Source organism: Mobula hypostoma, chromosome 5, assembly GCF_963921235.1.
Source record: "Mobula hypostoma chromosome 5, sMobHyp1.1, whole genome shotgun sequence".
In the NCBI taxonomy this organism is placed as follows: Eukaryota; Metazoa; Chordata; class Chondrichthyes; order Myliobatiformes; family Myliobatidae; genus Mobula; species Mobula hypostoma.
In genome coordinates, this window is record NC_086101.1 from 34,978,086 (window position 1) to 35,004,782 (window position 26,697).

General features: G+C 40.7%; 1 protein-coding gene across 3 annotated transcripts in view; it reads right to left on the reverse strand.

Annotated features, from left to right (window-relative positions):
• Positions 1-26,697, reverse strand: part of si:ch73-390b10.2 (Golgi pH regulator) — a 68,380-nt gene that overhangs the window by 33,931 nt on the left and 7,752 nt on the right. For all 3 annotated transcript variants that reach the window (XM_063048367.1, XM_063048366.1, XM_063048368.1), the window contains exons 3-7: positions 25,703-25,806; positions 18,736-18,842; positions 17,376-17,477; positions 5,646-5,766; positions 1,406-1,486 (exon numbers count right to left, since the gene is read on the reverse strand). In XM_063048367.1, the coding sequence (XP_062904437.1) occupies positions 1,406-1,486; positions 5,646-5,766; positions 17,376-17,477; positions 18,736-18,842; positions 25,703-25,806 (515 nt within the window). The remainder of the gene's footprint in view (positions 1-1,405; positions 1,487-5,645; positions 5,767-17,375; positions 17,478-18,735; positions 18,843-25,702; positions 25,807-26,697) is intronic.

Sequence of the window (26,697 nt, forward strand, 5' to 3'; positions counted from 1 at the left end):
AATAATCTAAAAATAATTGTAAATGCTTTTTGAGAAGCCAACTTTCTTGGAAAAAAAACAGGTAGTTAAGCTTAACTTACTTATTTTGAAATTAATCTCTTTCTTTCCCTTTCATAAATTTTAAAAACTCATAAGGCAAACATAATAAATTTATGTTAAATAACTGGCTTAAGCCAAAATGGGATTTAATTTTTTAAAAGGTAGGCTCTGTAGATTTAATTGAAATAAAGGATGTAAATTGATTTTAATTAATGCTATTTACAATATGAAAACTATTGACAATGTTGAATAGAAAGTTACTTAAAACCATAAGCTAAAGCAATATGAATAAAAATATAGTTTAAGACACAATTTTATACAAGACTTTGGAAAAACATTTTCTTACTAAGTGACATGATCAGGCTCAAATATAGGCCTAGCATGTGAAACCTGGGCTTGTAGTTTGCCACAGACTAGGCACAATGGAATAGGACAACTTGGATCATCAGTCCAGGTAAAGCACATTGATAAGCAGCTTTCATTGGAAAACACACACGTATTTTCTGTCCATTGCTGCACTAGTGCAGTGAAATGACTCAGAAGATTGTAATTCTTCATCATTAACTTCATCAGAATTGTCTGTAGGCCTAGGGCTAGGATCCTTCTCTTCCATCTCACACCTCCTCTTCAAAAATCGCACATTGGAACATCTTTAGAATGAAAATTTCTCTCCAATTTTCTACTACTATACCAGCACAGTTTGTTTGCTCCCATAAGTCAGCTGGAAGCATGTAAGGGAAGTAGGGGGAGGTAATTTGGGAGGGAAAGGCTGGCATCACAGCCCAAGTTGGACGAGTCCATTCAATGCTCAGAAAATGCACTATACGCTCATCAGCCTACCGTACAGCACTCATGAATTATCAACAGTCTCCCCTATCTCGTGTCAATAATTGAGAAAAGACCCAATCAAATAAACACGGTCCTAATGTGCACTGCCACACTGGACTGAGAGACCTCTAACGAGATTGCTAACAGGGCAGCTCGATCACTACCCACCATTGCGAGCGCTAGCAACACCCGCTGTGCAAAGTTCAAAAAATGATTTTTTTAAAATCACAATCTCTCGGGGAATCCCTAGCGACTTCTCACTTAGGGTTCTGTGGAACCCCTGGTCGAGAAACGCTAACTTAACCTCTCTAGCTCTCTCATCATGGAACTAACCTTTGTTCAAGACTTGCTTGTTTACCCAAATATTGTCCCTTTGTGGGTCAGTGTTACGCGATGCTTGATTGCAGCACAGCTAGACACCATTATGTTGAAATTATTATATACTAGCATGACATTGTTATTGCACACAATATTTACTCAGAACCTGAGCCCTTAAAAATTCGATATAAAGAAAAATAGCTGTTCAGTAGATTCCTACCTCTTCTTCTTGCTGATGATCATGTCCATGGTCTGGAGTAACCGCCTTTCCAGTGCAAGAATGTCACTATCAGTTACATTCCTCAAGGACAAAATAAAACATAGCCAAAGGAACATGTTAACATCTAATTAAAGTGAACGGTCAGGGTAATTAGTTTTTGGCAACATACTCATAAGGGACAAGAACACATGAACTTTGCTCAAAACACACCAAGTTGTCTGAAACAGAGACTTAGGTTTTATATTAATGTAGAAAAATGGATTATATGAAGAGTTTCAAAAGTGCATTTAATCACAAAATCATACAGAAAAATGAAGGCCATTCATCCTACACTGCCTCTTTGAAACAGCTCCATGTTCCAGCTATTTACTTCTTTAAATTCAGAGATACAGTCTTCTCACTTCCAGCAAATTCAAGTATTCCTACAATTTTTAATAGTTCACACATAAAAGTTGCTGGTGAACGCAGCAGGCCACAGGTACAGTCGACGTTTTGGGCCAAGACCCTTTGTCAGGACTAACTGAAAGAAGAGCTAGTAAGAAATTTCAAAGTGGGACGGGGAGGGGGAGATCCAAAATGATAGGAGAAGACAGGAGGGGGAGGGATGGAGCCAAGAGCTGGACAGTTGATTGGCAAAAGGGATATGAGAGGATCATGGGACAGGAGGTCAAGGGAGAAAGACAAGGGGGAGGGGGGAAAACCAGAGGATGGGCAAGGGATATAGTGAGGGGGACGGAGGGAGAAAAGGAAGAGAGAGAAAAAGAATGTGTGTATATAAATAAATAACGGATGGGGTACGAGGGGGAGGTGGGGCATTAGCGGAAGTTTGAGAAGTCAATGTTCATACCATCAGGTTGGAGGCTACCCAGACGGAATATAAGGTGTGTTCCTCCAACCTGAGTGTGGCTTCATCTTTACAGTAGAGGAGGCCGTGGATAGACATATCAGAATGGGAATGGGACGTGGAATTAAAATGTGTGGCCACTGGAAGATCCTGCTTTCTCTGGCAGACAGAGCGTGTGTTCAGCGAAACGATCTCCCAGTCTGCGTCAGCTCTTGCCAATATATAGAAGGCCACATCGGGAGCACCAGACGCAGTATATCATCCCAGCCGACTCACAGGTGAAGTGTCGCCTCACCTGGAAGGACTGTCTGGGGCCCTGAATGGTGGTAAGGGAGGAAGTGTAAGGGCATGTGTAGCACTTGTTCCGCTTACAAGGATAAGTGCCAGGAGGGAGATCGGTGGGGAGGGATGGGGGGGGAACGAATGGACAAGGGAGTCACATAGGGAGCGATCCCTGCTGAAAGCGGGGGGGGGGGGGCGGGAGGGAAAGATGTGCTTAGTGGTGGGATCCCGTTGGAGGTGGCGGAAGTTACGGAGAATTATATGTTGGACCCGGTGGTAGGTGAGGACAAGGGGAACCCTATTCCTAGTGGGGTGGCGGGAGGATGGAGTGAGAGCAGATGTGCGTGAAATGGGGGAGATGCGTTTGAGAGCAGAGTTGACGGTGGAGGAAGGGAAGCCCCTTTCTTTAAAAAAAGAGGACATCTCCTTTTCGTCCCCCCCATCCCTCCCCACTGATCTCCCTCCTAGCACTTAGCCTTGTAAGCGGAACAAGTGCTACACATGCCCTTACACTTCCTCCCTCACTTTTATGTGTGTTGCTTGAAATTCCAGCATCTGCAGATTTCCTCGTGTTTGAATTTTTAATGGTTCTCTGGTTCCACCATCATGTAGGAGCACAACTCACTGTGCTCTCCACCAGACCATTCGGCCACTCTACTTTAAATCCGTATTCCCCCGTTATCATCACCTCAAATTAACTATACTTCCCATATTATGATTAAAGTTATTAATTCAAACAATGCAATACCTCTTAGACTATTTTCCCCTCATTACATTTCCATCTGATGAGACATTAAATGAACTTGCATTTTCCCAAGAGTTAAAGATACCAGATCACTACTTCAGAGAAAAACAAGTTATCTACAGGTTCCTGAATAACATGTACCACATGTGCAAAACCATTTTAATCAGACAGTATTGGCCTCTATCAAACCACTGTGGGAGTGGGCTATGCACATATGGACAGTTCTTCATTGACACAGGATGACCCAAAGTGAAAGGTTCAATACGATCAAATTTCTAACCTTTCTTCACTCTATGTGTAAAACTAATTATGTAATATTTCATTTTTTCTATGGGTTATGATGACAAGAGCAGGGACCCAATCAAAGCCAGATGGCGCTGAACTGCCCAGTCCAACTGTAACATTTCCTACGCAGGAAGGTGGTGAAAGGCCCATTACACCTGGTCATGTCTTTTGCATTTGGGTTCCTTCCACAGAGGTGAGTTTATGGAAGGAACATTCTCTCAACAAGTGGTGAGAATGGGCTCAGGGATGTGTGCTTAGTCCACTTCTCTACTCTCTCATTTCCTATGACTGTGTGGCTAGGTACAGCTCAAATGCTATCTATAAATTTGCTGATGATACAACCATTGTTGGTGGGATCTCAGATGGAGACGGGAGGGTGTACAGGAGCGAAATATACCAATTAGTTGAGTGGTGCTGCAGCAACAACCTTGCACTCAATGTCAGTAAGACCAAAGTGGTGATTGTGGACTTCAGGAAATGCAAGATGAGGGGACGTGAACCAATTCTCATAGAGGAATCAGAAATGGAGAGAGTGAGCAATTTCAAGTTCCTGGGTGTCTAGATTTCTGAGGATCTAACCTGGTCCCAACGTATAGATGCAGTTATAAAGAAGGGAAGACAGTGGATATATTTCATTTGGAGTTTGAGGACATTTGATTTCTCACCTAAAACACTTGAAAGCTTCTACAGATGTACCATGGAGAGCACTCTGACAGGCTGTATCATTGTCTGGTATGGGGGAGGGGCTACTGCACAGGGTCGAAAGTTGTTAGCTCAGTCAGCTCCATCTTGGGCATTAGCCTCCATAGTATCCAAGGTAACTTCAAGGAGTGGTGCCTTAGAAAGTTGGCATCCATTATTAAAGACCCTTTAGCGTGGAGGATCAGAGGGATCTTGGGGTCCGAATCCGTAGGACGCTCAAAGCAGCTGTGCAGGTTGACTCTGTGGTTAAGAAGGCATACAGTGTATTGGCCTTCATCAATCGTGGAACTGAATTTAGGAGCCGAGAGGTAATGTTGCAGCTATATAGGACCCTGGTCAAACCCCACTTGGAGTACTGTGCTCAGTTCTGGTCGCCTCACTACAGGAAGGATGTGAAAACCATAGAAAGGGTGCAGAGGAGATTTACAAGGATTGAGGAGCCTGGATTGAGGAGCGTGCCTAATGAACACAGGTTGAGTGAACTCAGCCTTTTCTCCTTGGAGTGATGGAGGATGAGAGGTGACCTGATAGAGGTGTATAAGATGATGAGAAGCATTGATCGTGTGGATAGTCAGAGGCTTTTTCCCAGGGCTGAAATGGCTGCCACAAGAGGGCACAGGTTTAAGGTGCTTGGGAGTAGGTACAGAGGAGATGTCAGGGGTAAATTTTTTTACGCAGAGAGTGGTGAGTGCATGGAATGGGCTGCCGGCGACGGTGGTGGAGGTGGATACGATAGGATCTTTTAAGAGACTTTTGGGTAGGTACATGAAGCTTAGAAAAATAGAGGGTTATGGGTAACCCTAGTAATTTCTAAGGTGGGGATATGTTCGGCACAACTTTGTGGGCTGAAGGGCCTGTATTGTGCTATGGTTTTCTATGTTTCTATCCCCATCACCAAGGGCATTTCCCCTTCTCATTGTTACCATCAGAAAGGAAGGAGGTACAGAAGCCTGAAGGCACACACTCAGCAATTCAGGGACAGCTTCTTTCCCTCTGCCATCCAATTCCAAAATGGACATTGAGCCCATGAATACTACCTCATTATTCTTTTAATATTATTTCTGTTTTTGCACTATTTTTAATTTAATATTTAATATACATATTAAATACATATATACTCACTGTAATTTACTTCTTCATTTTTCTATATTATCACATATTGCAATGACCTGCTGCTGCTAAGTTAACAAATTTCATGACATATGCCAGTGATATCAAACCCGATTCTGAATTCAGAGAGATGCTGGGACCTGATTCAGTAAAGAGATGAAGGAAGGTGGGCAGATAGGTGGCACTTGTTGGGTATGAGTAACTCTAAAGTACTAATGGAAGCATTGAGGGTACCATGAAGCCTTGGAAGAAATAATTGTTGGTATTCTCACCTCAGAAAGTAAGACATGTAGGTGTATGGGCAATTAACAGCACCAAAACCTGATAACAATGCCATCAGTGTGACACCAATAACACCAACTCGGCTGATTAATTGCTCGATTGATAGAATTCCTGATGGAGAGAAGTGAAACAAATCAAACATTGATTGTTTAAAATGCAAGATGTTTAAAATTTCTACCTCAACATACTGAGCAATTTCTAATCTTTTACTATACACATTTTACAACTAGCCCAACTAAACAAAGTAAATGCCTAAATGTCTACTAAAGTATGTCAGAATCGTCTTTAAAAGTATAGTTAAAGTTCTGTAGAGATCAATTTGTGCAATACTTTGTTATCTATATACCACTAAAACTCTCATGCTCTGTCTGTCTGACTGTCTGTTTGTAACCTCCAATTAGCGCAAATGGTGCATTACAGTGACACTTTTTTTGGCTAAACTGAATTAAAATGTGCTAAATTACAGAATGCAGGCAAAGTTCAGGGTTATATATTCGTATAAAATTGCTCATTCGCCAAAAATCAACAGGCTGCCTTTCACCCGAGACCTGATCGGCCATCATGGAAATCGGGATGCCACAACCCAACACATGCGCACGGCCAGCCTCAGCAGCGCTTCACGATGCTCAGAGCCGCTTCAACCCTCCATGGAGACCGCGACGCCACAGCCTGACGCATGCGCACGGTCAGACTCAGCGGCGCCTCATGATGCTCAAAGAACCGCTTCCACCTTCCATGGAGACTGTGACGCCACACCACGACGCATGAGCAAGTCCGGTCTCAGCAGCTTGGAGGCTTTGGTGTTACTGCTTCCTATCTTCTATCAAGCATTAGGGTAAAAAATATATGGATAGCCTAACTATGCCGCATGGAAAGAGAAGGGGGACATTATGATCAAAAGCTGAAGCCAAACGTCGTCAGGAAGTGGCAAGGAGAGGGAGAGAACAACAATCGGATGAGGCCAGGGCCGCACGACTCCAGGATCAAAGAGTCAGGATAAAAAGATGAGAGAAGACGAGACAGAGGACGACAGGCATGCACATCTCCAAAATGACAACAATAGACACAGACGGAGGAGAGAACAAGAATCGGATCAGGCCAGGGCCGCACGACTCTGGGATCAGAGAGAAAGAACAAATGGTAGAAGAGATGAAGAGACGAAGGATGAAAGGGCTGCGCGTCTCCAGAATGACAAAAACAGGCAGAGAAGGAGGAGATAGGAAGAGACAGAGGAGAAAAGGAAAGATCAACTCGAGAATATGCAGCACAGAGTAATTATTGCGAGAGTTGCTGAAGACAACAATGGCTGCTTTCGACGACAATACCTCGACAGAAAGAGCAAGGCAAAATGCACGACTCGCATGCCGTCACATTTCTGCTGATGTTGGTTCGATGACCAGAATATTCCCTCACTGTCGTGCCTTTCTATTCACTGGAGAAACCGCACATTTCTGTTGTATGAAGGGAAAGGTCAGGATAGGCAATTTGCAGCCTCTACCTAATGAACTCCTCAATTTCTACAGCAATGATGAACCTATTGCAAATGAGTTCAGGAAGAAATGACATCCTTTGGTGCCAAAGAAGTCATTCCAACTAGGAATCAATGGAATCCTTCCGTAATTATTCAAGGCCAAATCCATCATTATATTGGACATTTAAATCCAGACCCGACCCAGCAAACCCAGTTCTTTCAAATTTACTTCATGGATATTTAATGTTCATTCTGGTCACATATTTGTCTTGCTATGCGTCTTTCTTCTTTAATAAGCTGAGTTTTTCTTCTTTAATTTCCAAATCAAAGAGATAACAATACCATTCAGGAAAATTTAATGTTCATTCTGGTAACATCAGACTGCACTACCCTTCTCTCAAAGGGTGCCCCAACGGGTCACCCCGTTGTCTAGTTACTCTTAATAGAAGACTACATTGTAATCTTGCCTTGTATTTACATTCACAGCTTACCTGCTCGAGTGAGCAGTCTCAGCTGTGACACCTTTCAGATCTGTCCCAGGGACAAATACTATGCCTGGCCTCACAGCTGGAACCCCGCAGTCCCTTACCCACCACTTTCAGGCAGAATTGATTCCAAAAATGTGTTTGGTACGTGACAGAGAAGATGACATCATATTTTATGTTAAAACATGAAAGTAATCCCATCTTATAGCAATGTGTTTCCAATCTACACCTTGACAATTTAACTTTTCACCTGGCATCTGCAAGAATTTGAACACAATTGTAAATCAACATATTGAGCCCACAACAGCCTTTCTAACTATGACTTAATGGGGAACATCTGCAATGACCCATGACACATGTGCATAGACCCTTGTCTATTCTGTAGCACTCTGGAAACATGAGAACCTTGAGCTGCTTGCTAATGAATGAGGCATCTAGCCAGCAGTAACTAGGTAGCTCTTTAGCTGAAAACAACAGAGTAGCAATATTAAGAATGGGTGGTCTCACTTAATGTCATTCTGCAGTGCTTAAAGCCTATGTGTGTCTTAAAAAGGGGAAGCACTTTCCTCCAGAGCTGTCGTCAGGTGTTCTGTGACTGAAACTGACCTGAGAGACATTCAACAGAGCTGAAAAGGAGGAAGTGGGATCCATGTCTCTCAGATGCTATATTGGAGATTGTGGTGGAGGAAGTGAAAAGAAGAAAAGACGTTCTGTGTCTACATGAGGCCAGTTGTTGACTTGACAGTCCAAAGACATCAGCAGAAACAGCTCTCAGTACTATTGGCACAATTTATGTTCCAGGACTCAAATGAGTACGTGAATCTTCAAAAGCCATTTCACAATAACACATTAGCTGTAACTCAGCCACTACTCAATCCACCACAACCCCAATAATTAAACTGCCCCAAAACGACTCATACCCAACAGCAGTCAACAGCTGTCTCATAAAAAGACTCTGCATTTTCCACCCTTAATGTCTGTGACACATCTTGGTAACTCAAGGAAGGAAAAGGTCTTTAACGTAAGAGAACAAAGAGTTCATGCATCTCAGCATTCATCAAACAGAGACATTTCTAGCTCAGGCATGTCCACAGGATGAAGGAGGGTCACATCCCAATGTTGTATGGGAAATGGCCCCAACAAAACTTCCTAAAGCTCCAAATAATGACACAGTGAAAGGGAAGTGAAAGCTTTCAATTTTGGTTATGATGTGGGAAACTAAGTGATGACCGAAGTGAACAGTGACATTAGATGTAGGTCGAGATGAATCAACACAACTATAAAAGGTCTCAACAACAAGATGCTAGCACGATAAAGCATGGCCACAGAACCACTGATGACTATTGCTAATCAACAGCACTTCCAATTTGGGCACGCTCTCTACCCAGAAATAGCTTGGGTCGTCAAAAGAAATGCAGTAGATGATCCAGCCTTTATAAAACTTGGCAGCTGCATGACCATCAGCTACCACAGACGGAGAGATTCCATCCAGACTCAAACACTTACAGCATGGAAGAAAGCCACAAGATCTCTCCTGCCTACAGACTCAAACACTTACAGCATGGAAGAAAGCCACAAGATCTCTCCTGCCTACATTAGTTCACTATAAGTACCAGCTACCCACTTGTTTGCTCGTTGAAAAACCCATTATCCTTACTTTCTCATCTCCTGCTTTTATCCATTATTCCCTCTTCAAAAATTTTCAAAATCAGTTTTAAATTCCGTATGGAATCAGCTTTCTCTATCTCACCAGGTTCAGCATTCCAGATTCCAACAAATGAAGTGATTTTTCATCTTCTCTCTTAGACATTGCCAATGATGTCTGACCCTTTTCATCGACTGGGGTACAGCTTTTGCCCATGATAACTTTTCATGGGGTTTGTAAGCTAGTCAACAATCCTGAATCAAATACTTTAGGAAGTATTAGAATGCTGTTAGGTCATACATTCTATACAAAATTTCTTGAGTTTTGAATGAGGAAAAGAAGTCTGATAAGGGAAACCAAAGTGACAGATTTACAATGCCCCTGTGTGGTTAGGCATAGCTCAAATACCATCTATAAATTTACTGATGATACAACCATTGTTGGTAGGAACTCAGGTGGTGACGAGAGGACGCACAGGAGTGAGATATGCCAACTAGTGGAATGGTGCCGCAGCAACAACCTGGCACTCAACGTCAGTAAGACAAAAGAGCTGATTGTGGACTTCAGGCAGGGTGAGACGAAGGAACACATACCAATCCTCATAGAGGGATCAGAAGTGGAGAGAGTGAGCAGTTTCAAGTTTCCCGGTGTCAGGATCTCTGAGGATCTGAGACTTCCGGTAGCGCTCATGGAGTGAAGTCGCGTTCTTGACTCGCTCCATTACCTCTGAGTTTTTTTTCTCTATGGTCAGCTATACTTTAATTAACCATTAAGGCATCAATTCTTACAATACTTTGAATTAAACTGAATTCTCCGACAATTGGATGGAACTTAGATCTGCTATGTCTAATAACGGGAAAAACGGCAAGGATGGTAAACCTCCGGTTAAACCGAAAGCTACGGATCTCCCCCCGACTGAATCACCGGTGACTTTGAAAGCGATATCGGAGTTAATTCAGAGGGAAATTTCAACCTCTGTTAGGGAGATGATTCGTACGGAAATTGCAGGCTCTGTTAAAGACCTGATTCATACGGAAATCTCAACTAATTTCCAGAAAATTGCCGATTTAATTGATAAGATGCAAACATGTATTGCGGAACATCAGTCGGCTATATCTGATCTTCAAAAATTCGCGCAACAAAGTGAGCTTAAGATGGGGAAAATCGAAGAAACAATTAATGTAATGAAGAAGAAACTTGACTTTTTGACTTTTAAAAACTCTGACTTGGAATCTAGAATGCGACGGCAGAATTTACGAATGATAGGGGTGAGGGAAGCCGTGGAATCCAACAATCCCATGAAATATTTTTCTCAACTTTTAAAAGATGCATTTCCTACTGTATTTCCTGACCAACCACCGCTTCTGGATCGTGTTCACAGAATCCCATCATATTCGTCTAGGTCAGATAGACCTAGGCATGTTATTTTACGTTTTCATTATTTTCAAGACAAGGAGAGACTGTTTCGATTCGCTCGATCTAAAGGTTTCATTGATTTTTCGGATCTTAGGTTCCGATTCGTGGAAGATTTCAGTAAACCAATCTGGGACCAACGGGTTCGTTACAGATCGTGATGTCGGAATTCTATAAGATGGATTTAAGACCAGCGCTGCTGTACCCTGCACGTCTAAGGATTCGCATGTCAGATGGAGCCCTTCGTTTTTTTGATTCTCCATCGGATGCCCAGAGTTATCTGGATCAACTTTCATCTTCAACATCTTAATTGCTTTTTTTTAATTATCTCCGTTGATCGGAGGCTGTGAATTGGTTGGTTTTAACTTTTTCGTGCCCTATTTGGGCAGAAAAGTTTACTTTTGATTTCTTAATATGGTTGCTAAACTTTCTTTTTAACTGCGTCATTTCTTTCTTTTCCCAGGGGATTCTGGGTGGTTACTTCCCTTTTGTCATCTTACGTATTTCCTGTGTGGCCTTAAATTTTGTAGTTTTTTTTAAATTTTATTCTGTTTTGCTTTTTATAACCACTTTATGTCAATAATCTTATTGTTTCTTGTTGCTGTGTCTATTCATGGGTTTGAGGTTTATTGTGGTTTTTTTTTAATATATATTTTCCGGCTTTTGTTCTGTTCTGTGTGTATTTTAATTGAGCTACCTTTTTTTTTTACTTTTTTACTGTTTTACAATTAGCTGATCCTTTTTCATATTTATACCTTTTTTTTTAGGGAGCGTATACCGGAAGTCACGGGGGTAGTTTTAGCGCTTGCTTCTTTCTGGCGGGTCTGCTTTAGATTTTGCCTTGGGGTCTTGGGGTGGGGGGTGGTGGGAGGGGCTTCACGTTTTAGTTTGTTTCTCTTTGGGCTATATACATTATTGAAGTACTGGTTGCGTCCTTTTTCCCGGTATCTTTTGTATGTTCTGTTTCCTCTCCGGGTTTGTGGGTCGCGCCTATCGTCAATCCTCCTTGTTGTGGGTTGACTTTAGGATTTATGGAGTCTATTATTAATTTTGTCTCCTGGAATACTAATGGTCTTAATCATCCTATTAAAAGGAAAAAAGTTTTTAAAGTGTTCCGGAGACTTAAAGCACAAATTTTATTTTTACAAGAGACCCATGTACGGAGGGGGGACAGACTACGTTTTTTCAAATTCTGGAAGGGACAACAATTTCATTCGAACTCCAATGCTAAGATTCGAGGCGTCTCTATTTTTATAGATTCCTCAGTTACTTTTATACAACAGGATATTATTTCTGATCCGAATGGTAGATTTTTATTGGTTAGTGGTTTACTATTTAATAAAAAAGTAGTTTTGGTTAATGTTTATGCTCCTAATATGGATTGTCCGGAATTTTATAAATCATTGTTCGATCAGTTTCCGAATTTGAACGAGTTTTCATTGATCTGGGGCGGAGATCTTAATACCTGTTTGTCTCCAGCTTTGGACCGTTCGGCTCCTTTACGGACTTTACCTAATAAATCTGCAAATCTGATTAATTTTTTCCTTTCTGATTCTGGGTCGACGGACATTTGGCGTTTTCTGCATCCTCAGGAAAAAGATTTTTCCTTCTTTTCACATGTTCATCATTCCTATTCAAGAATTGATTATTTTTTCATTGATTCTCGTCTTATTCCTTCAGTGATTAAATGTGATTATGATTCTATAACCATTTCGGATCATGCTCCACTTAAGCTTTCTATTAAAATTATGGCCAATATACCGAATAATAGACAATGGCGTTTTAATTCGCTGTTGCTTCAGGACTCGGACTTTGTTAATTTTATGAATGAACAGATTGAGCTTTTTTTTACAATTAACCATACAGAAGATATTTCGGTTAACACTCTTTGGGACACTTTTAAAGCCTATATTCGGGGTCAGATTATTTCGTATTCTGTTGCTTTGAGGAAGAAACAGAAGCAGGAGGAGATGGTAATTGTGGACAAGATTAAAGAAATTGATAAGAAATATGTTATGGCTCCTTCTGAGGAGTTATATAAACAAAGAACTGAACTTCAAATGGAACACAGTTTACTACTCTCGTCCTCGATTGTAAACCAATTAAAGAAAACAAGAAGTGACTTTTATGTTCACAGTGACAAAATTGGCAAGCTGCTGGCTAATCAATTGAAATCTAATTATGTTAAATCTCAAATCAATCAGATTTATAACCAAAATGATCGATTGATACTGGATCATGTGGGGATTAATCAAACCTTTTGTGATTTTTATTCTTCTTTATATCAATCAGAGTCTCCTCGAGATTCTAAATATATGAATGATTTTTTAAATAAGTTAGACTTCCCTCAGATTTCACAGGATATGTCTTCCTTATTAGATACTTCCATTACAATGGATGAGATTAAGAATGTTATTTTTTCTATGAATCTGGGGAAAGCTCCTGGCCCTGATGGGTTTACCGTTGAATTTTATAAATGTTTTGCTTCTTTATTGATTCCTTGGCTCGGTAGGGTTTTTGAGGCTTCTTTGAAACTTGGTAAACTTCCTGAATCTTTTAATAGAGCATCAATTTCTCTAATACTAAAGAAGGATAAAGACCCTGCTCAATGTGCATCTTATAGACCAATATCTTTATTAAATGTTGATTCTAAAGTTTTTTCTAAGTTATTAGCAAATAGACTAGAAAAAGTACTTCCTTCTATTATTTCGGAGGACCAAACGGGTTTTATTAAAGGTCGTTACTCTTTTTATAATATTCGTACATTGTTAAATATCGTTTATACTCCCTCACAAAATGTTCCTGAGTGTGTTATTTCTTTAGATGCCGAGAAAGCTTTTGATAGAGTAGAATGGCCTTATTTATTTAAGGTGCTTGAAATGTTTAATTTTAGCTTGAGATTTATATCCTGGATTAAACTGTTATATCACTCCCCTGTAGCCTCGGTTCGCACTAACTCTTTAAACTCACCTTTTTTTCCTCTCTTTCGTGGTACTCGACAAGGCTGTCCTCTTAGTCCCCTATTATTTGATATTGCATTAGAACCTCTTGCAATTGCTATTCGAGAATCTTCAAATATTACTGGGATAACTCGGGGATTAAAGTCCCATAAATTATCACTCTATGCTGATGATTTACTTTTATATATCTCTAATCCTGAGAGATCCATTCCTGCTGTTTTAGAGTTATTAGCACAATTTGGTCTTTTCTCAGGTTATAAATTAAATCTTAGTAAGAGTGAACTTTTTCCGATTAATAAACATCTTCCCTTATATTATAAATTTCCATTTAAATTGATTAATAATTACTTTTCATATCTTGGGATTAAAATTACTTGTAAATACAAAGATTTATTTAAGACTAACTTTTTACCATTAATAGACCATATTACTCAACTTTCATCTAAATGGTTTCCTTTATATTTAACTTTGATTGGTCGTATTAATGCGGTTAAGATGTTTTTTTTGCCAAAATTTTTATATGTGTTTCAGGCATTACCAATTTTCGTTCCTAAATCTTTTTTTGATAAAGTTGACTCTAAAATTTCTTCATTTATTTGGCAGAATAAGAATCCGAGACTGGGTAAAATACATTTACAGAAAGCTAAGAGAGATGGAGGTTTAGCATTACCTAACTTTAGATTCTATTATTGGGCTATTAATATTCGACATATGAAATTTTGGTTACTTGACCAGGACATACTATCTATTCCTAAATGGGTAGCATTGGAATTACAATCGGTTCAGGGTTATACACTGGGTTCTATTTTAGGCTCCTCTCTCCCTTTTGATTCGAAACGTCTTAAGCAGGTCTCTAACCCGATAGTTAAATATGCTTTGCGCATTTGGTTTCAATTCAGAAAATTTTTTGATCTTAATCAATTCGGGTTAGCGATTCCTATTTTAGGTAACATATTTTTTCCTCCCTCTTTTACGGATCGCGCTTTTCAAACTTGGAAGACTAAGGGTATTTTACGGTTTTTGGATTTATTTTTAGATGGTTCCCTTATGTCTTTTGAACAATTATCTAATAAATATAACTTATCAAGAATACATTTTTTTAGATATTTACAAGTTAGAAATTTCCTAAGTACTATACTTTCTTCCTTTCCAATGCTTCCTCCTACATATATTTTAGATTCGATAATTAACCTTAATCCATGTCAGAAAGGTGCATCGGCTATGATTTATAATATTATTATGAAACTTAGGAAAGCTCCATTTGATAAGATTAGGGTAGATTGGGAACAGGAATTGGGGCTTACCATTTCTGTGGATGATTGGGGGCAGATTTTACAATTAGTTAATACTTCCTCTATTTGTGCTAAACATTCCCTAATTCAATTTAAAGTGGTTCATAGAGCACATATGTCCAAAGATAAGTTAGCGCGTTTTTACTCGCATATTAATCCTTTCTGTGATAGATGTTCGGGGCAGATAGCCTCTTTAACTCATATGTTTTGGTCTTGCCCTGCTTTGGAAACTTTTTGGAGAGATATTTTCAATATTATTTCTAAGGTATTAAATATAGATATCTCTCCTCACCCTATTACTGCTATCTTTGGACTACCTAAAATTTCTAGTAATCTTTCCCCTTCAGCCCGTAGAATGATTGCATTTCTTACTTTAATGGCGAAAAGATGTATTTTACAACATTGGAAAGAGCTTAATGCTCCAACTACCTTTTTTTGGTTTTCTCAGACGATTTTATGTTTGAATTTGGAGAAAATTAGAAGTAACCTTTATGATTCTTCATTTAAATTTGAACAGATTTGGGGACCTTTTATTCGATATTTTCATTTAATGTAATATTTACCCTTCTTGTTTTTTTTTCACTGTTTTTAATGGAGGTCGGGATTGAGGACGTGATTTTAAGTTTAACTCTGTTTGGTTTCAAGTTAGCCCATTGCTTTGCTTTGCTTTTAGTTAGCTGCACGGTGGGTTTTTTTTTTGGGGTTTTTTTTTCTTTTTTTTCCATTGATATATATAAAATTTAGTATACTATTATGTTATCTTGATTTCTTATGTTTAAATTACATTGTTTGTAGTAATTTCTTTTTGGTATTGATATCTTTTGGAATTTTATTATACTTTAACATTGTATTAATGTTTATATGGCTTCCCTTTTTTGTATACTTACTCAATAAAAAGATTTAAAAAGAAAGGATCTCTGAGGATCTAATCTAGTCCCAACATATTGATGTAGTTATAAAGAAGGCAAGACAGCGGCTATACTTCATTAGGAGTTTGAAAAGATTTGGCATGTCAACAAATGCACTCTAAAACCTTTATAGTTGTACTGTAGAGAGCACTCTGACAGGCTGCATCACTGTCTGATATGGGGGGGTGGGCTACTGCACAAGACCGAAAGAAGCTGCAGAGGGTCTTAGATCTAGTCAGCTCCATCTTGGGTACTAGCCTACGAAGTACCCAGGACATCTTCAGGGAGCGGTGTCTCAGAAAGGCAGCGTCCATTATTAAGGACCCTAGCACCCAGGGCATGCCCTTTTCTCACTGTTACCATCAGCTATGAAGTACAGAAGCCTGAAGGCACACACTCAACAATTCAGGAACAGCTTCTTCCCCTCTGCTATCCGATTCTTAAATGGACATTGAACCCTTGGACACTACCTCATTATTTTTAATATATAGTATTTCTGGTTTTTGCACATTTTTAAAATCTATTCAATACACGTATACTGTAATTTATTTATTTATTTTATTTTTATTTTATTTCTCTTCTATATGATGTATTGCATTGAACTGCTGCTGCTAAGTTAACAAATCTCAGGTCACATGCCGGTGATAATAAACCTGATTCTGATTGGGTTGTGAGCCATAAAAGCAGTGCAGCGCCTGGAATTTGCCAAGTTTCTCTGACAGTTTTGCATGAAGCTGCCACCATACATCCCTCCGGGTTAGCAAGTTTGGGGATCCTAAATGCAGAGGATGTGACTTGTTGGCCAAACTCTGCTAGCAATTTACTGGAAGTGCACTGCTACTGAAATCCCCCATATTCATGCTGATGAATCTACTCTTAGATCCTCTCAATTCAAGGTGATGTTATGGCTGTTGAGGAACACAGACCAAAATAAAGCAATTGTATTTTAACATCTCTGTTTGTCGTAATTGTTATTAATAATTTTAAAATTTTTTGAATACTTTTGTATTCTTAATGCTTACTAAGTTTGAAAATGTTTTAATCTTAAGAGATTTTGAATGCTTCAGAATGACAGGGACATTAAAATACCATAAAAGCTTTAATGCATGTTAAAGATGGGGAGGGGCTTTGGCATCTATCAGCAGTTTTATAATTGGTTCCTAGCCATGGATTGTCATGAACCAGCCACTCTGCATTGCTGAGGGATTCACTAATTGGGTCCTGCACACTCTCAGCCACAAATTCTTCCTCAGGGAACTGCATAAGGTACATTTTGAAGGTCTCCATTTCACGGGGGTGAGTGCAGTTCGACAGGCTGTACTCAGCAAATCTGGACCACCACAACAGATCTAAATCCCTGTGGAGTGCTTACTTTATTTAGGCTGAGCTCTGAGGTGCCATTCAGTGTCTGGAGATGTAGATAATAACAGAATGTAGCTCTTTGCATGAATAGTACAGCTGTGATAAGATACACCTCTCATCAGTATGTTACCTGAAAAAATCTGTGCATTAACTCAGCCTCTTCAAGAGGTTAGAGTATACTCACCATGTTTTGGATTTAAGATAGGAAATGGATCTCCGAGCTTCCAGAAAAAGTACATGAATGCCAACCAAATGACCCATGCAAACAGCAATCTTTTTCTCTGCACTGAAGAGAATATGATGGTTACCGCCACAGAGTCACAGAGTCACAGAGTGAAGCAGTACAAACCTACTTGCCTCAAGAAGTTCAACAACTTCAATCACCATGTTCTTCCCCAACAGCACTGCACACATTCCAAGACCCCTGTAGACAGCTGAGAATGTCTACAGGGGTCTTGCTTATTGTGCATTCCAGATCATAATCTAGGATAAAACATTTTCTCATCTCCCTTCTATTCTTTTGCCAATAACCTTAAATTTGTGTACGCAACTATCCTCTGAGTGGATGTTCCACTCAGTCAATTATATCAAGACCTTTCATGTTTCCATTAAATCTCTTCTTATCCTTCACTATTCTAAGCAGAATAATCCAGCTTCATCAGATTCTCACTATATGTGGTTAATATGGATCAATACTCCACTGCATTCAGATTCATTAATACCCTTCCATTACCACTTCCAAAAATTGACCCCTAAGCCTCTTCTGCATTGTCATGGATACGTATGAGAGGTTTATAAAATGACCCAATACAACCCACCCAGTTGTCAAAATTGATCCAAAAGGACAATTGGTTAATGTATTAATTTTTAAACAAGGGATCTGACTGATGATCTACTACCCTCATTAAGTCACAACAAGTGGTGTTCACCTTCAATTCTCATTCCTATTGATGCATGCTAGCTTTCAGCCCATCGATGCATTTTAAAATCGCCTTCCTTGTCAACAAATCCTGATATGGCCTCACCCTTTCCTTTTTCCCATCCCACAAAATTTCAAGATCTCTGAGCTTCTCCAATCCTGGTCAGTTCATATTTTAATTAGTCCACCGCTGGCAGGGATGCTTTCAGCTGCCAAGGTCTGTGTGCTGGAATTCCCTCCCTAAGCATCACTACTTTTCGCTCTTTTAAGGTGTATTTATTAAAGTTGCTGTCTTTGACAAATCTCTGGACACTACCCTATTATCTCCAACTTGTAAATTTGCATAGGGTAAACAAGATCTTTTTGAACACCAACACCTTTCAATTTCGCCATTTTATCAAAATACTCTGCAATACACACATGTTCCCACATTACATCTACCATGCCGATTTTTAAAAATCAAAAGCAAACATTTGAATGAAATACTTTGGCTTCTTTACTTTTATATTTATGTTACAACATTCTTGAGAGAAAATTATACTTCAACCTACTGCTAAAAAATGCAATTCATTCTGTATTTGTGCACAGTGTAGTGTGATCAGGGAGCATGGCCACAATTACTTACAAAGTCGGATGTTGCTGACCACAAAATAGCCGATGTAGAAAGGGACGATAAAGATAAGTGCCACTAGTATGACGTACAAATTCAACTTCCAATGAAAGTACCTTGAGCTGGAACAAAGTGAAACAAAAATCAGACTAACTTTAAAATTCCTGCTATGCCAAATTCATTAAATTGTTCAATTTTGTGTCGCTTATGCTTTTCCGTATTTAAAATTTAAGCTCCTGATTCTCCAGAACATAATTAAGCATCCAAGTGGACCCAATGGCTCCAGCTGCTCATTACTTAAACCAATGCAATGAGGTCAACGTATCAAACAGGAATATTTTGCTACCCTGTACTCCAGAATACATGTCCCTCTAAACCAGGAGTTCCCAACCTTTTTCGTGCTATGGACCCCAACCATTAACTGAGAGGTCCATGGACCACAGGTTGGGAACCCCTGGCCTAAACCTTCCCACTGTGTATCTGTACAAATGTGTGCTTTTTAAAAAAATATTGTAATTTACCCACATCTACCACTTCCTCTGGGAACTCATTCCATATACCCACCATCCTCTATGTGGAAAAACTTGCCCTTCTAAAGCTTTCCCCTTTCACCTTAAACCTATGCCTTCCAGGTTTAGACTCCCTTACCTTGGGAAAAGGACTGCAACTATTCACTTTACTGATGCCATTTTATAGTAATGAACATGAATTAAATCTAAACAGGCACAGTGCTGCCCCAAATTCAGCACCAAATAAGTATGCATCAGCCACAATATTCCCTTGAGTATAACAATACAATTTCATTGAAATATTGGTATAAGAACATAAGAATTAGGAACAGGAACGAACAACTGTGATTGCTTTACCACTCAATTAAATCATGACTGATGCATTTTAACCTTAGCATATCTTGCCTTCACCATTCCATAACCATTTGAATCCCTGAATATCTAAAAAATCTCTTGGCCTCTGTTTTAAATATTCTCAACAACTGACCTTTCACAGCTCTCTTGAGCAGAGAACTTCACTACTCTATTAAGAAATTTCTTCCCATCTCAGATATGAAGAGTCGACTCTGCACTGTGAGAATCTAACCCACTGGTTCTACACAACCCTGGAGCAACACAATGCTAGAGGTTAGTAGATTTTTGGATATTCAGGGATTCAAAGATTATGGGGTTAGTCAAGGAAAGTGATGCCAAAGCAATGGCGAGCACTGCAATACTTATAGATTACTATTTCCCGAGCCACATAGAGGATAAGCAAAGGGATCTTGGGATCCAAGTTTAAAGTCCCCTGAAAGTGGCTACAAAGGTTGATAGAGTGGTTAAGAAAGCATTGAATGCTTGCCTTTAGTAGTCGGGGTATTGAGTTCAAAAGACAGGAAGTTATATTGCAGCTTTCTAAAACTCTAGTGAGGTTGCATCTGGGGTATTTCATATACCTCTGGTCACGCCATTATAGGAAGGATGTTGAGGCTTTGGGAGAGTGCAGAGAGGTTTACCAAGATACTGCCTGATTAGAGGGCATGTGCTATAATGAGAGATTAGACAAACATGGGTTGTTTTCTCTAGAGTGGCAGGAGATGAGGGGGAGATCTGATAGCGGTTTATAAGATTACGACAGACATAGAGAAAGTAGACATACAGTACATTTTTCCCAGGGTTGAAATGTCTAATACCAGACAGCATGCTTTTAAGGTGCGAGGGGGTAACTTCGAATCAAATTATTATTTAATTATTTTTACAGAGAGAGTGGTGGGTGCCTGGAACATGCTACTTGGGGTGATGGCGGAGGGATTTTTAAGAGATGTTTAAATAGGCACATGACTGTGAGGAAAATGGAAGGATATGAACATTGTGTAGGCATTTAGTTGGCCACTTGATTGCTAATTTATTTGGTTTGGCACAACATTGTGGGCTGACAGGCCAAATAGTTACACTGTTCTATGTTCACAATTGCAGCAAGAATCTTACAATACTACAGTGACTGCATATACAAAGTTGATGTCTGAAATACAATTAGCTCAGATTGTGCACTTCCTATCAATCACCAAGCTCACACACAATACACAGATAACAATCTAGTACATGTCACTATAAACTGAAAGTGTGACACACACATACAAATATAAATAATTCTGCCGCACTGTTCAAAGAGCTGGGGAGTTCTCCCTGGTGTCTTGGCTTATATTATCATCCAACCAACACAAGCAAAAACAGATTTTATGGTCATCATCTCTTTGTAGTTCAAGGACCTGCTATAAAGGCTACCTTCTCTAATGTTAACATTACCACAGTGACCACAGTTCAAAAGTACTTCACTAAGGTTGTGAAGATACAAGCTTACATTTCTTTCAACCAGTATTGCTAAAATCAGATTATCTGATCACCTTTGTCCCTCCTTCACCTATAGCTCAGCGAGTTCCTGCCATGATGCCAAATTCTTCTTCTGTTGCCTCCAACTCCTAATCCACTTCTGTGGCAAGGAGTCCCCACCCACACCTGACCTCTTCTCCCATCTCCAACCTACCTCCTCTCCCCGGATATCCTACTTTGGATGTCTGCTTGCTCTATATCTTTTCATTTCTAATTGCCAACGAGGCATCAACCATCTCAACTTCAGCACTCATCTCTCCTCTTTGAACTTTACCCCCTCTGAATTCACTGTCCTCCACTCTCTCTGCCCCAATCCTAGCCTCACCATCAAACCTACGGATAAAGAAAGTGGAGTTGTCGTCTGATGGATGGACCTCTACCTTGGTGAGGTCAAGCAACAACTCTAACCTACCTCTTCAAAAGGACCCCACTCAGGACCGTCAGGACATTGTCTCTGGAACCATCAATGACTTCATCAACTTTGGAGATCTCCCAATCACTACCACCAAACTCAGTTCCCTTACCCCACACTGCTTGTTTCTAACTCCTACTCAAGATCCACAGACCTGACTGTCCAGGTAGGCCCCTTGTTTCTGCCTGCTCCTGCTCCACTGAGCTTGTATGAGCATATCTTGACTCCATCTTTTCCCACTTGGTTCAGTCCCTTCCCACCTACATCTGCGACACTTCACATGCTCTCAACCTCTTCAACAACTTTTAATTCCCTGGCCCTAATCACCTCATTTTCACCATGGATGTCTAGTCCATGTACACTTTTATTCCCCCATCAAAAAGACCTTAAAGCTCTCTGCTTCTTTCTTGGCAGCAGACCCAACCAGTTTCCCTCCGCCACCATAGTCTCATGTCTGGTGGAACTGGTCCTCAAACTCAACCATTTCTCTTTTGGCTCCTCCCACTTTCTCCAAACTCAAAGTGTAGCAATGGGCACCTACACTGTCCCCAATTATGCCTGCCTTTTTGCTGGCTCTATGGAACAAGCCTTCCCTGGTAATGCTCTCCAGCTCCTTTTGCGACACACTGACCACTGTATTAGTGTTGCTTCATGCACACATGCTGAGCCTGTCAATTTCAACAGCTTTTTCTCCAATTTCCACCCTGCCCTTATATTCACTTGGTCCATTTCTAACCATTCTCTCCCCTTTCTCGATCTCTCTGGCCCCATCTCTGGAGACAAAGTGTATACTGATATCATATAAACCTACCGACTCCCAGGATGAGGCTTTCCTTTTCAGGACATCAGAGATGCCCTCCTTCTTCAAAAAAACAGGGTTTCCCTTCCTCCACCACTGATGCTGCCCTCACCTGCATCTCCTTCATTTTTCAGACATCCCCCCTCACCCCATAAATTCTGCACCTGGCACATCATTCTCCGCAACCTTCACCATCGTCAACAGGACCCTATCACCAAATACATCTTTACCTCTCCCCCACTCTTCGCTTTCCACAAGAATTTCTCCATCCATGATTCCCTTGTCCATTCAACCATCCTGAGTAATCTCTCTCCCGGCACTTATCTCCGCAAGCAGAAAAAATGCGACACTCGTCCACTCATCTCAGTTCAGGGCCCCAAACCATCCTTCATATGAGGCAGCACTTCACCTGCAAATCTATGGGGGTCATCTACTTTAGTTCAAGCTTAATTGCCAATAAATCAGTGAAACAGACTTGCAGCATTCCACATTAACGATATTCAACAGGGTCTTGCAATCACAAGGAAAGTGACTAGGATGATCACTCGCTCTGAGAATGTGCACCGACATCTCTCTGACGCAGACAGCAGCATGATCTGCACCAAGTCCAGTTTCTTCAGTTTCTCCACCAATGAGCAACTTGCTGATGGGACCTGTAGTACTTTAAGTTCGTAATGACCAGCAGAGTCTTGTGATCATAGAAGATACATTTAAAAAGGACAATAACACCTTCGATTGACCCCATAGAATCTGCTGCAATTGAACACGCCGCCAGTTGTATCTGGTGTTCCCAATGTATTGGTGAGACCCGACATAGATTGGGGGACTGCTTTGTCGAGCATCTTCACTCCGTCCACAAAGAGCAGGGTTTCCCTGTGGCCAACCATTTTAATTCCAATCGCCATTCCAATTTCAACAAGTTGATCCTTGGCCCCCTCTACTGCCATGATGAGGCCACTCTCAGGATGGAAGAATAAGACCTCATATTCTGTCTGGGTAGCCTCCAACCTGAAGGCATGAATATCGATTTTGCCAACTTTCAATAATTTTATCCACTCTCCCCCTTCCTTCTTGTTCAATTCCCTACTCTGGCTCCCTCTTTACATCCTCCCCTCATCGGGCTATCGCCTCCCCCTGGTGCCCCTCCTCTTTCCCCCATAATCTATTATCCTCTCCTATCAGACTGCTACTTCTCCAGCCTTTTACCTTTCCACCTATCACCTTCCAGCTTATATGCTTTCCCTCCCTCCAGCTTCTTCTCCCTTCCCTTCCAGTGCTGATGAAGGATCTTGGTCTGAAACGTCGACTGCTTATTCTCCTCCATAGATGCTGTCTGACTTGCTGAGTTCCGCCAGCATTATGTGTTTGTTGCTCTGGAATTTCCAGCATCTACAGAATCGCTTGTGTTATCTGATTATTCCCTTGTTGCTGTTTGTGGAAGCTTGATGCATTTAAATTGATTGTAACACTGCTTATATTATGACACTAACTCCAGAGTGTCTCAGGTTACAAAAGACCTGACTTACAAAGTCTGATTTTCCACTATTTCTCCCAGACTCTACTCTCAGGTATAGTACTCAAACCTCTTCCCCAGGAAACAATGCCAGGACTGTCCAATGGTTCTTCAAACTCTCCTCAGGGAAGGTCAAACATTATGAACAACAATCTACCTCTAATTAGTGCACACTTTTATTAAACTATATATAATTTAATCATGGTCAAGGTTGGTCATCGCTTAAATCAACTCCTGCCTCGGCTAGAACTTGGACCCACTGCAATTTGCCCATCGCCACAATAGGTCTACAGCAGAAACAATCTCAATGGCTCTTCACGTGGCTTTAGATGACCTGGACAATACAAACACCTATGTCAAGACGCTGTTCATTGACTGTAGCTGAGGATTTAACACCATCATTCCTACAGTCCTGATCAAAAAGCTACAGAACCCGGGCCTCTGTACCTCCTTCTGCAATTGCATCCTCAGCTTCCTAACCAGAAGATCTCAATCTGTGCAGGTTGGTAGTAACATTTCCTCGCTGACAATCAACACTGGTGCACTTCAGGGATGTGTGCTTAGCCCACTGCTCTACTCTCTCTACACCCATGGCTATGTGGCTAGGCTCAAATGCCATCTATAGATCATTGATATACCAGTTAGTCGAGTGGTGTCTTGCACTCAACGTCAGTAAGACCAAAAAAGCTGATTGCGAACTTCAGAAAGGTTAAGTTGAGGGAACATGAACCAATTCTCATAGAGGGATTAGAAGTGGAGAGAGTGTGCAGTTTCAAGTTCCCGGGTGTCAATATCTCTGAGTATCTAACTGGGTCCCAACATATGGATGCAGTTATAAAGAAGGTAAGACAGTGGCTATATTTCATTAGGACTTTGAGGAGAATTTGCCACCTAAAACACTTGAAAACTTCTACAAATATACTGCGGAGAGCATTTTGACAGGCTGCAACACTGTATGTTTGGGGTAGGGGAGGGGCGCTACTGCACAGAATCGAAAGAAGCTACAGAAAATTGTAAATTTAGTCAGCCCCATCATGGGTACTAGCCTCTGTAGTATCCAAGACATCTTCAAGGAGTGGTGCCTCTGAAAGGTGGCATCCATTATAAAGGACTCCCATCACCCAGGAGATGCCCTTTTCTCATTCTTACCGTCAAGAAAAAGGTACAGAAGGAGTGTGAAGGCACTCACAGCGATTCAGGAACAGCTTCTTCCCCTCTGTCATCCATTTTCTAAATGGACATTGAACACTACCTCACTTTTGTATTATTTCTGTTTTTGTACTATTTCTAATCTAACTATTTAATATACATAGGTATATATACTTACTGTAATTGATTTTTTTTCTACATTTATCATGTACCGCATGGTACTGCTGCATCTTATGCCGGTGATATTAAACCTGACTCTGACTCTGATTAGAAGGTCAGCACCCACTGTCACACACCCAGGCTGCACTGAGATAAGCATTTTTTTCAGATTACTTGCTGGTAACAACTCCTATCACCCACGCTCACTTTCACGAATCCATCTTCAAAGGATACAGGGACTAAAGATTTTTTGATACAATTTTGGGAAAACATTTTCCAACTCGCAGGAAATTCAGTTTACGGACAGTTCTCAGGAACCCCTGCACACCTAGGGACACCTTCAAAGGAACTCTTTAGCTGAATTGCCCAGTGTAACAGCTACAAAATATATCAATTTGGCATGTAATTAAGAGTGAAGAAGTATGCTTTGATTTTCTATATACAATTAATCTCAAATCAGTGTTCAAGGAATTCTGACAGCCTTTATGTACAACTACAATTTCAGAAGAATGTTCTTGGGTAGTATGAGAGGAGATTTAAACCTACACCATCATAATAAGGAATGCACTCACCTGCTGTTTAGGAGACCCAGAATCTCAAAGATGATGAGTTCAAACATAGTGCAGGAGAAAGCAAACATCACTGAGAAAACTATTTGGACAACATATTGTCGGACCTGCATCAAAAAAGGAAGAGGGTTCAAAGCAGAACACAGCCCAGTGCAGATCCTTCAGCCTACAATATTATGCCAAAATGTTAAGTCTATGCTGGACTATAAATCTACCTAACACCATCAACCTGCACCCAGACTATAACCCTCCATCATACCCCTCCCATCCATGTATCTATCCAAATCTCTCTTAAACATTGAAATCAAACCTGCATCCACCACTTCCACAGGCAGCTCGTTTCACAATCTCACCACCCTCTGCATGAAGAAATTCTCCCTCATGTTCCTCTAAGCAGTTCACCTTTTACCCTTAACCCATGACCTTTAATCCAGTCTCACCCAACCTCAGCCTGCTTGCTTTACCCTGTCTACACTCCTCATAATTTTGTGCACATTGATCAAATACTTCCTCATTCTCCTATGCTCTAGGGATAAAAGTTCTTTTAAAGTTAAGGTCTGTCCCGAGCTTTGTGGCCCATCAGGCCAGCGCTTGTACCGGTTTCAGTGGCGTGAAGCCACTGGGAGTACGAGACTCCCCCCTCCCCCCCCCCAGATAGGATGCCAGTCTATCGCGAGGTTAACCCCCAGCATTTTGCCAGTACCCACTTTCAGCTCGGTGGACTGCAGCAGTGTATGGTTAAGTGCCTTGCTCAAAGACACAACATGCTGCTTTGGCCGAGACTCGAACCCACAACCCTCGTGAGCCCAACGCCCTAACCACTTAGCTACGCGCCACACTTAGGGATAAAAGTCCTAACCTATTCAACCTTTCCCTATAACTGAGGCCCTCAAGACATCTTTGTAAACTTTCTCTGCACTCTTTCAAACTTATTTATATCTTTCCTGTAGGTAGGTGACCATAACTGCACACATTACTCTAAATTAAGTCTTACCAAC